Here is a 12169-nt window from a genome sequence, read left to right on the forward strand (position 1 = left end):
CCTTCATCCATCATGCATTCATCATGCATCCATCGTCCATCATCTCCCAATCCATCCATCCATCCTCCATCCATTCATCATCCATCCATCCATCTACCAATCCATCCTTCCTCATCCATCCATCCATCTACCAATCCATCATTTAATCCATCCATATGTCATCCATCCATCATTATTCCATTCATCCATCCATCATCCATTTACCAATCCATCCTTCCTCATCCATCCATCCATTCATCTACCAATCCATCCTTCCATCTATCAATCCATCCATCATCCTTCCTTCCATCCATTCATCCATCCATCCATCCATCCCTCCCTCCATCCATCCATTCATCAACCTTCCTTCCATCCATCCACCCATCCATAATCCATCCATCCTTCCATCATCCATCCATTCGTCATCCATCTACCAATCCATTTTTCAATCCAACCATCCATCCATCCATCAACCATCCATCCTTCCATCTATCAATCCATCCATCATCCTTCCTTCCATCAATCCATCCATCCATCCATCCCTCCCTCCATCCATCCATTCATCAACCTTCCTTCCATCCATCCACCCATCCATAATCCATCCATCCATCCATCCATCATTCATCCAACCATCCATTCATCCATCCATCATCCATTTACCAATCCATCCTTCCTCATCCATCCATCCATTCATCTACCAATCCATCCTTCCATCTATCAATCCATCCATCATCCTTCCTTCCATCCATCCATCCATCCATCCCTCCCTCCCTCCCTCCATCCCTCCATTCATCAACCTTCCTTCCATCCATCCATCCATCCATCATCCATCATCCATCCGTCATTCATCCATTCATCCATCCATTTACCAATCCTTCCTTACATCCATCCTTCCATCATCCTTCCATTCGTCATCCATCTACCAATCCATCCTTCCTTCCTTCCTTCCTTCCATCCATCATCCATCCATCATGCATCCATCATCTACCAATCCATCCATCATCCTTCCTTCCTTCCATCCATCCATCCATCATCCATCCACCATCCATCCATCCATCCATCATCTATCCGTCATTCATCCATCCATCATCTATCCATCATCCATCCATCCATCCATCAATCTGTCATCCATCCCTTCATCCATCATGCATCCATCATGCATCCATCGTCCATCATCTACCAATCCATCCTTCCATCCTTCCATCCATCCATCCATCCATCCATCCATCCATCATTCATCCATCCATCATTCATCCATCCGTCATTCATCCATCCATCCACCCATCTGTCATCCATCCATCATTCATCCGTCATTCATCAATCCATCCAACATCTGTCATCCATCGGTCATTCATCCATCCAACCATCCATCCATCCATCCATTGTTCCATGCATCCATCTATCCATCATCCATCCATCCATCCATCCTCCATCCTCCATCCTCCATCCTCCATCCTCCATCCTCCATCATCCATCCTCCATCATACATCCAGCATCCATCCATCCATCCATCCATCCATCCATCCATCCATCATCCATCATCCATGATGTGATCCAGTAAACATGTCCAAGCAGTAGTGTTGTGTTGTTGCTTCTCATTGTCAATAGAACCATGAGAAAGTATGAGAGTGACTGATACGCTTGTATGATCACTGGACCTTTTGAAAGCAGTCAGACTCTCATACTGTACCAGTAGCATCTGTGTCATTCACAACCCGTCTCCATCTTAACTGGACTTTCTGTGGTGGACCAAACAACACAGTTGGGTCACACATTTAGCATCTTCACATTTATTAAATTCGTTATTTATTTATTAATGATGTAAAGGGGGGCACCACCAGATAAACTGGAAATAGCTAATACTAATAATAGCTAATAATTAATATTTCTGTGTAAAAATATAACAATCTTAAATAAAAGAGAAGGTGTGAGATCCGAACACAGACTGTTACAAACCAGTGAATTGTCAACAATAAATACACAATAATCACCAAGAATCGTTCAATTCAGCTAACAGGCGTTTATTAACGAAATGTATTAATTCATCAATAATTCTGAAGTCATTTCATAAATCAACACATTCAAGTAGCAAACGACATCTAACACGGAGATCTAATCTATTAAACAGAAACACTATGTACAAAGAGTATGTGTGTGTGTGTGTGTGTGTGTGTGTGTGTGTGTGTGTGTGTGTGTGTGTGTGTGTGTGTGTGTGTGTGTGTGTGTGTGTGTGTGTGTGTGTGTGTGTGTGTGTGTGTGTGTGTGTGTGTGTTTGTGTGTATGTGTGTGTGTGTGTGTCTGGCCTGGAGTGATGAGTGAAATAGTTGTAATGACCTCGAATATCCACCAGGTGGAGGCAGACGGTAGGTCAATGTGAGTGGGTGTAGCGACCTCGAATGTCCACCAGAGGGAGGCAGATGTTGTCGGGTCAGTGTGGTGACCGTGACAACCACTAGAGGCGTGCAGCGGCGCGCAAAGGGAGAGCGCAATGGCCTGATGTGTCCACCAGGTGGACGTCAAGAGGCATTGCAATGACCCACGCGACCACTAGAGGCGTTTGACTCGTTCTGTCTGGGGACCACAGTGGTTGCTTAGCGACCAGATAAACAAGACGCCCGTCACGCGAGAATGCGTGAGGGGGTCTCGGAACGATGCGGTCTCACCTACTCCCGTAAAGACTGGTGGACTTTGTCGTCCCGGTTCTGAGTGCCGGAGTTCTAACGGGACATGCAGTTAGAACTCTGGTGATGGATGTGGATGTGGTTTAGCAGCACCAGATAGCAGTTTGGCTGCTAAATGTGACTGTGTGTGTGTGAGCTTATCTGATCAGATAACACGAGCGGCGGCGGATTAGTGAAGGAGGGGGAGAGAGAAGGGAGTTAAAAAGTTCTGGGCCGGTCCACGTGAGTTAACACGCGGCTCCTTGTGTCTCCGTACGAAGTCCTGTGTCTGGATGGACGTGAATCCGTCTTGGAGACGGTGTGTTTTCACAGGTCGGACTTTTATACCGGCGCATCATGGTCCGGCTCCCTGCTGTGCTCACCATGGCCTTGGCCAATCAGAGCGGGGTTGGCTTCAGAGTTTCCGGGGCGTTTTCTACGGCTGTGGGTGGAGTTGGTGGATCCCCCTGGTGGTGAGGTGCAGGGATGCAGCTTCCAGGGAGGGGTTGCCGTGGACCCCCTTGTGGAGGTCATATGACCAATGGCAAATTTTTCCAGTGGCGACCACATGTTCCTTTGTCCTGAGGGGGTGAACCATGGAGGCCAGGCCCAACACAATGAACCAACACAAGAAGAGAAGGAGGAGGAGGAGGAGAAGGAGGAGGAGGAGGAGGAGGAGGAGGAGGAGGAGTAGGAAGAGGAGGAGGAGGAGGAGGAGGAGTAGGAAGAGTAGAAGGAAGAGGAGGAGGAGGAGGAGGAGGAGTAGGAAGAGGAGAAGGAAGAGGAGGAGGAGGAGGAGGAGGAGTAGGAAGAGGAGAAGAAAGAGGAGGAGGAGGAGGAATAGGAAGAGGAAGAGGAGGAGAAAGAGGAAGAGGAGGAATAGGAGGAGAAAGAGGAAGAGGAGGATGAAGAGGAAGGGCAGGCCGAGGAGGAGGAGGAGGAGGAGGAATAGGAAGAGGAGGAGAAAGAGGAAGAGGAGGAGGAGGAATAGGAGGAGAAAGAGGAAGAGGAGGAGGATGAAGAGGAAGGGCAGGCCGAGGAGGAGGAGGAGAAGGAAGTTGAGCAGGAAGTGGAGGAGGAGGAGGAGGAAGAGGAGGAGGAGGAGCAGTCTGAGGAAGAGGAGCAGGCGGGGGAGGAGGAGGAGGAGGAGGAAGAGGATGAAGATGAGGAAGAGGAGGAGGAGGAGAAGCAGGCCGATTAGGGGGAGGAGGAGGAGGAGGAGGAAGAGCAGGAGCAGGATGAAGAGGAAGAGGAAGACGAAGACGAAGATGAAGATGAAGAGGAAGAGGTTCAGTCCACACAGTGATGGTTCTACGTCACATCCAGAGAAACCCTGGTTCGATGCTGGACTCTCACAGTGTCCTCTCTGCTCTCACCCCCTCCACCTACAGAGAGATGAGAGAGATGAGAGGTGATGAGGAGAGTCTCTGTGGAGCAGCCAGGACTTCAGTCCTGTCCACAGCAGCAGCTCAGAGCTCATGAAGGACCACCACTGTCAGACCAACACAACAAGCCTGAGGCTCCTCTGATTGGCTGACTGTGTCCTCTGCTGTCCAATCCTGAAGCTGCTCAGCGTTCTCCTCTCACAGCCTCACAGAGCAGTCAAACTCTGGATCTTTGTTCTCACACTAACTGTGTTTAGTAGAAACCTGCTGGAAGCAGCATGGACTCACTCCAACATCTACTGACCTGAGAGTCTGCAGGCTGCAGTCTGGACTCTGCTGAAGACCAACCAGCTGCTGCACATCTGGATCCTCAAGGTCGTTGTGACCCAGGTAGAGCTCCTTCAGGAGGGAGGGGTTGGACTTCAGAGCTGAGGCCACAGAAGAACAGTTGATCTTTGACAACCTGCAGCCCCTCAACCTGAATAAAGAGAGAAAGCAGCAGAATGAATGAGGTGAACCAATCAGATGTGTTGATGGAGAAATGAGCAGCTCCACATTACTGTGTCCTGATCAATGAGCTGTTCTGTTGTTGTGGCTCTTCATCACACTCATCCTCCACATGTCAGCACAACATTGCCACTCCTCCTCATGTCCACACACATCAGTAACAAGCTGCTGAGCTCAGTCCATCTCTCACTGCAGGATCAGAGTCTCACATCACAGCTGCTCACAAACATTTCTCCTTCTACAACAGTAACAGACAGTCAACTGACCCCAGAGTCTCCAGACTACAGAGTGGACTCTCCAGAAAACCACACAGCTGCTCAACTCCTGAATCCTGCAGCTCGTTGTAACTCAGGTCCAGATGTTTCAGATGTTTCAGGAGGGAGGGGTTGGACTTCAGAGCTGAGGCCACAGAAGAACAGCTGATCTTTGACAACCAGCACCACCTCAACCTGAATAAAGAGAGAAAGAAGTGAGATTAGAGGACAAAGTTTGATGTTGAAGTCATTGAGACTGAAGAAGGTTCAGACTGGAAGAGTTTAGAAATGTAAAGTCCAAACAGCTGAAGCCACCAGGAGGAGAAGAGTCTCATCAACATGCTGATCACTAACATGCTGCAGAGCTCAGTCCATCTCTGTCCTCCAACATCTGGATCACAACACACACACACACACACACACACACACACACACACACACACACACACACACACACACACACACACACACACACACACACACACACACACAGTTATTCCGATATTGTTTTTTTTCTTTTCTAAATGTTATAAAACTTCCATACTGAACTTCAAATCCTTCAACATTTGTTTCCTGAATATTTTCTAACCTTTGTTGTAAATTTGAGTGGAGCTGTTGGTAGAATTAAGGGTTAAACGTCAGTCTGTCATACAAATATGGACAAAACATGATATTCAGCAGTGTACACGGACATTCTGGGCGGCAGGTGCTCAGTGTAAAATAAGGAACCTTGTGCAGCGTGTGGTTCCACCTGCTGTGTTATTATAGTAGTGTGAGATTAAAAAACAACAACCTTACAGCCACACGTTGTAAGTAAATGTAAATTTAATTGAATATTGGCCGATTTTTAAAAATCCCCCCAAAATGGCAGTGTCTTGAAACTGTCCTAACTTCAGTAAATAGAAAAGTCTTGAGTGGAACCTTAAAAGTAGAGCCTGTTTCAGCCTCCCTAACTGAAACTGGGATCTGGTTCCACATCAGAGGAACCTGAAAGCTGAAAGCTCTGCCTCCATTCTACTTTTAGAAAAGCTAGGAACCTCCAGTAAGCCAGCACTCTGAGAACCAAGTGTTCTTCTGGGGAGATCTGGGACGAGCAGTTCTTTAAGATATGATGGAACCTGGTTGTTAAGACCGTTCTAAGTTAGAAGGAGGATTTTAAATTCTCTTCTAGATTGAACAGGGAGCCAATGAAGCGAGGTTAGTGTTGGAGTGAGGTGATCTCTGGTGCTGGTTCTTGTCACGACTCTGGCTGCAGCATTTTGAAGCAGTTGAAGACTTTTGAAGCAGTTATTGTTTCACCCTGATAATAGGGAGTTACAATAGTTACTCTGGAAGTAACTAATGATGGATTACTCTTTCAGCATCACTCTGAGTCAGCATGTTTCTAATGTTGGAAATATTACGGAGGTGAAAAAAGGCAGTCCTGCAGATTGTTTAATGTGGAGTTGAAGGATAAATCCTGGTCTAAAAGAACTCCCAGGTTCCTCACAGTGGTACTGGAGGACAAAGTAATACTATCTAGAGGTACTAGATCTTTAGATCATTTCTCTCTCACATGTTTTGGACCAAATATAATAATTTCAGTTTTATCAGAGTTCAGGAGCAGGAAATTACGGCTCATCCAACCTTTATGTCTTCAAGACAGCTTCTAGTTTAGAACGTTGGTTATTATGGTCTGGTTTCATAGATAAATAGATTTGTGTGTCATCTGCATAACAATGGAAGTTCATAAAGTGTTTTTTAATTCTATTCCCTTCAGGAAGCATGTACAAAGTGAAAAGTAAAGGATTCGGTGTGATTTTAGTGTGATTGTGAAAAAAACAGCTGCAGTGAATCCTCTTAAAAATGACCCAGCAGAACCTGGGGTTCCCCGGCTAGTTCAGTAGGTAGAACATGAGACTCGCACTCTCAAGGTAGAGGGTTCATGTCTCACACCGGGCGTCACCTTCCTGTGGGCTCACCACCTCCAGGAAAGGTTCTTAATGGGTGTGATGTGATCTGGGTGACGGTGATCAGACTGACACCCCCGTGACCTGGAAACGGATAGATGGATGAATGGATGGATGGATGGATGGATGGACAGATGAATGGATGGATGGAGAACCTGGGGTCATGGAGGAATGGACAGGACAGGAATGTGCTGCACTTTGCTGAAAACAATTAGATTTTCATTTTAAAGAACTGTTCTGCCTGTTCAGTAATATAGTGTATTGTGTGATTTAAGTGTGTAATTGTGAACAATGTTGATGTTGTCGATGGTCACGTCAATATGGGACACAGACAGCACAGTGCACTATTCTATTTTCTTTTAAATGAACATAAGCTGCTCCCACCAAACCTAAAAACAAAAATACATTTGTACATATACAGTTTAGGCCACCCTTGTCTATAAGTACAGAGGCCCGCGTTGTACCAGAGCATGCATTTTACTGTGGGATTGTGGGGTTTTGTGTTTGTTGTGTTTTTTAAGAAAAACTAGTTTTAAAATTTCCCTCCCCCGACAGAGGGAGGGGAAGTGAGTGAGAGAAAGAGAGAGAGCGATGTGGGGGGCAGGGCAAGTGAAGTACTGCAGCAATACACAGACACTGAGGGTTTTCTCTCTGTTGATAGTATTTGCTGGTTATGATTCTGAGGAGAGGAGATTTTCCTCTGAGGAGGACGTTGCTCAGCCACTGAGCGCAGCAGCCAGAGTTACATCATGTACCTGAACGCATCACCCCTGTATCGTCAGCATGAAGATCGTTTATCCGTAAAAATCCATAAATGAGCATCATTGTTGAAGCCGCTGGGTTTAAAGTGTGTGAAACAAGTAGGGGCTTATAGTCCAGAAATTACAGAAGGTTCTGGTACGTGCCTTATGTTAGAAAAAAGTACCGTATGCTGAGGGGTACATTTTAAAAGTGCTGGTACTGCGTTCTGGTGAATACCGGCCCACTTAAAGCAGTTTTAAACTCTAAAAGTATTTTCTGGATCTTGTACAGTAAAGTGTGAATATTTAATTCCAAACCCTTCAACATTTGTTTCCTGAATATTTTGGTGTAAATTTGAGTGTAGCTGTTGGTAAAATAAAGGGTTAAACATAGAAATATACAACATAGAACCTAGAACTACATGTAAATCTACCTGGTGACGTTTTAATGTGTTCTGTTATTTTCATTGGTTCCTGTTGCTGTTTGTTGTTGTGATTGGTTAGACTGAAGAAAAGGGGGCGGGGCTAATGCTGTGCACCTGCAGACCACAGAGACATAGTCTGAGTATTAACAGTGAAGAACTAGATCAGTTCTATTGGAGATGGACTTTATCACCCTGGAAGTCAGAGCAAGAGGCAGAAGAGCTGATTTGGACTTTTGATAAGTTTCACTGGAAGATTGTTGAATTAGGAGACGAAAGGACGTCTGAAGTCTCTGGTAGCACGACTGTAAGTAATGTACATTTAAGTGATAGTTATTCTATTGTAGAAAAAGTGTTTAGAGTTTTTATGATAGTTAGAAGGTTTAAGGTATTGCATTTCTTATTATTTTAGGTGTTTGTTTGGTTCTTTAGTTTGGTATAAAGTTCTTTCCAAAAAGTTCTTTAACTCCAGAGTTCATTCACACAAAAAACCTTTGATTTGTAGCTACAACATGATTGTTACTCCCCTCAAGTAACTAACTGAGGTTACTGTATTTGTGAAAGTGAGTAACTTGTTTTGAGTCTGACACTTGTTGAAATGAAATGTTAAATCCTGCAGCCGAGCCAAACCCCAGCTCAAGTGGTCTGCCTCTTTGTTTCCTATTACAGGATGGAATCACACCCCTACATGACACACACTGGGTCAGGGGGGCAACAATGGCAGAGTGAGGGAGAGTTTGGAGCTCCAGCTGGGAGATCAGTGACTCTTCATCCAGGAGAGATCAGCCTGCTTTGAAAGCTGAAGGTCAACATGGAGCGTGTCAGAGGTTGACGGAGAATTCTCCACTGCAGCACCTTGCTTCTTCTACCAAGCTTTGAAATGTGGAGCTCCACACGGCTCTGCCACAGTCACAGGACTAAAGCCCAGAGAAGAAGTCTCAGTTTCTCATGGAGATCCTCAGTGTGGATCATCTCATATCAGCCTGATGTCTGACCTTTAGTGTCAACACAACTTTCACTGCACACAAACTCAAACATGGAGTTAGACCTCAGAGTCTCCAGACTACAGAGTGGACTCTCCAGAAAACCACACAGCTGCTCAACTCCTGAATCCTGCAGCTGGTTCCTACTCAGGTCCAGATGTTTCAGATGTTTCAGGAGGGAGGGGTTGGACTTCAGAGCTGAGGCCACAGAAGAACAGCTGATCTCTGACAACCTGCAGCCCCTCAACCTGAATAAAGAGAGAAAGAAGTGAGATTAGAGGACAAAGTTTGATGTTGAAGTCATTGAGACTGAAGAAGGTTCAGACTGGAAGAGTTTAGAAATGTAAAGTCCAAACAGCTGAAGCCACCAGGAGGAGAAGAGTCTCATCAACATGCTGATCACTAACACGCTGCAGAGCTCAGTCCATCTCTGTCCTCCAACATCTGGATCCTCCTAAACTCCTCTCAGAGGTTTGACTTCAACACATTCTAACTTCAGACAGTGAACTGACCTCAGAGTCTCCATGTTACAGTTTGGACTCTCCAGTCCAGCACACAGAAACTTCACTGATGAATCCTTCAGCTGGTTTTCACTCAGGTCCAGATGTTTGAGATGGGAGGAGTCAGACTTCAGAGCCGAGGAGATCACTTCACAGTTGGAGAGTTTACATGAAGAAAGGCTGTAATGAGACACAGAGAGGACAGGACGTTGTTATGAGGACTTTGTTGGACCTCAGAGCTTCAGATCGTCTTCTCTGGGTTTGACTTTGGCTTCATTTGGACGTGAAGGAGAGGACATGGAGGTCCACATGTTTTGTTCATGTCTTCAGTTCCAGATGTTGAAGTGAAGCTGTGGAGTGGAGCTGGACGTCCTGCTACTTCTTTCTATTCATTACAGAGTGTTTGGTTGGAGAGATGGGGACAGTGGAGACAATCATTCTTCTGAGAGACACAATTCATTCATTCATTCATGGTTTAGTTTGTGAGAACTGTGGGAGCAGAGACATTGTCCTGGACTTTGTTCAATCTTCTTTGGTTCTAGTTTTGTACTTCACTTTGATTTGAGTCTTTTTGTCAGGAAATTGTCCAGTTTGGAAAGACAAAGATTCCAGATGTGTGTCAGTAGTTTGGAGATAAACTCAATCACCCTCTTTACTGGTTTCATCTCCATTTAGTCTCAATCTGAAGATTTGGTTTTACATTTGATAATAATTTCTATGATTTCTTCCTTACTAATGAAATGTCTCTGGGTCTTTCTCTTTACACTCTTTAATAGATTCCATGTGTCTTTAATAGGATTCTTCTTGTTTTCATATATTTCACTGTATTTATTTTTATCATGTTAATTTTTAAATGATCACAGTAGTAGTTAACCTAATGTCATATTTCACATATGTATTAGCCACTTATTTACTTTGTGAATAATATGAATTTAGGTGTTTGCTATTCCACGTTAAAAAAAAAAAGTATAGTTTTTTTTTAGAAAGGTAAAAGGTTTAGGTTAGGGGATCTCAATAGGCGGCCCGCGGGCTGCATGCGGCCCCCAGGAGCCACCGGTCTGGCCGGCGCCGGCCCATGAGCTGAACATCAAGGTGGAATAAAGAGGGATTTGTGGGGGAAATGTGCTGCTCTAACTAGTTTGGACCTCATCCCACACCGTAGTCGGAGCCGGCGTCTGTGTGTGTCTGACGTCATTACGTCAACGCTGCTCTGCTCGGACGTCCTCGGATTTCAATTTCACGACCCGCGAAGTAAAGTCAAGATTAAACAAAGAAACAACCTGAGCTGCAGCGTGAAAAAGCTCCAGTTGATCTGTGACTGGTTAGTTTATATTACCAACCCATACCAGCTCCAGTTGATCTGTGACTGAGCTGAACTGGTTAGTTTATATAACCGACCCATACTTGACCTGCAGCAGACCGGAGCTGTGTGACGTTGAGTATTGTAGTTTTCTTTCATTAATCTGTCAGGAATGAGGAGAACCAGGAGAATTTGTTCTATTCAGGTGTGTATTTTGCTGTGAGAGACGTGTCCAGCTGCCAGGACACACCGAGCAGCAGAGGACATGAGAATCACCGTCTCAGGTGCATCTGGTGGAGGCGCTGGGTAAGTCAGGTCAGCAACTGAGTTTAAAAACATGTGACTCCACCCCCCCATGACTCCACCCCCCCAGTTCTTCCCCCAGCAGCTACTGAACAGTTGACACACTCCAGAGCGCTCAGCATTCAGAGAAACTCCATGGAGTTGATCAGAGAGGAGGATGCTGCAGGGAGCGAATGCTGTCACTCTGTAGAACACATCAACACACATGACTACTAATCCACATGCTCAGTTACTAACTTCACCAGTACAGGTGGTTCTTGATAAAAGATGTTCCAGGAATATGAGGAACGTCAGGCCCATTCCAGAACTACCTTCAGATGCATTAGGTCACATAAAGAATGTCAGGAATGTGGCAGGAATGATGGGAATGATCTTGGTAACTGTCTGATAATACTGCGACTAGAAGGGTGGAGGATTGAGTGGAGGAGTGTTCTTCACCTCTGATCTCTGACTTAAAGAAACAGAATGAGAAACAGACTTTCTGATGCAACAAACATCAGAGGAATTTCCTCATCCCATCACTTTTCTCACTGATTGGTCAGTCAATTCATTCATTTGGTTTATTTGGCTTCTAACTGGTGTATTCGAACACAAAATACAACAATAGTACTAATAAGTTCATTTATATAGCAGTTGTTATACTTCAAATGCAACAGAGCACAATTAAAAACAATAAATGATGAAATGAGAAGAGAAAGAAAAGCAGCAGTGAAAAAATAATTATGGAATTTAAAAAGTAAGAAAGTGTAAATCTCTCCTGTGTTTCTGTCTCAGTGTGTAAATAATTACATTGTTGGTTTTACTCTTCTTTTTTTCAAAGGGCTTTTTATATGTGACCCTCAACATAACTTTAGAAAAGCCCAGTTTAAATTATTACTACAACCACCTTGAGTACTATTACTCACAATAATTATGATAATAACCAGAACAATAATAGAAATGAAAGTTGCAGGCAGCTATGGTCAGGACCTCGCCCCCCGGCCCGTCGGGGTCGGCCCAATCACAGCCTCCGGCCCTTTAAGTGTTCTTCACCTGGAAACCACACAGGTTCCTCCCCAGGTGTCCCTGACCTGGAACCTGGTCTTATCTCACAAAGAGCATGTCATCTCCTCCTCCTGCTCCTGCTCCTGCTCCTCCTCCTCCTCCTCCTCCTCCTCCTCCTCCAGTGCTAAAAGAACCTTTAAATT

The 12169-nt window shown here is 45.0% G+C and overlaps 1 protein-coding gene across 1 annotated transcript in view; it reads right to left on the reverse strand.

Moving 5' to 3' along the window:
• Nucleotides 1–1987: 1987 nt before the first annotated feature.
• LOC308128372 (NACHT, LRR and PYD domains-containing protein 3-like) overlaps nucleotides 1988–12169 on the reverse strand; it is a 532150-nt gene continuing 521968 nt past the window's right edge. Inside the window, exons 12-16 of the mRNA XM_080494072.1 lie at nucleotides 9392–9559; nucleotides 8945–9127; nucleotides 4798–4980; nucleotides 4329–4502; nucleotides 1988–4024 (exon numbers count right to left, since the gene is read on the reverse strand). Of these exons, the coding sequence (XP_080350198.1) occupies nucleotides 4012–4024; nucleotides 4329–4502; nucleotides 4798–4980; nucleotides 8945–9127; nucleotides 9392–9559 (721 nt within the window). The 3' untranslated portion in view covers nucleotides 1988–4011. The remainder of the gene's footprint in view (nucleotides 4025–4328; nucleotides 4503–4797; nucleotides 4981–8944; nucleotides 9128–9391; nucleotides 9560–12169) is intronic.

The sequence above is a fragment of the Lipophrys pholis genome (genome assembly GCF_963383615.2).
Source record: "Lipophrys pholis genome assembly, contig: SCAFFOLD_24, whole genome shotgun sequence".
NCBI classification, from domain to species: Eukaryota; Metazoa; Chordata; class Actinopteri; order Blenniiformes; family Blenniidae; genus Lipophrys; species Lipophrys pholis.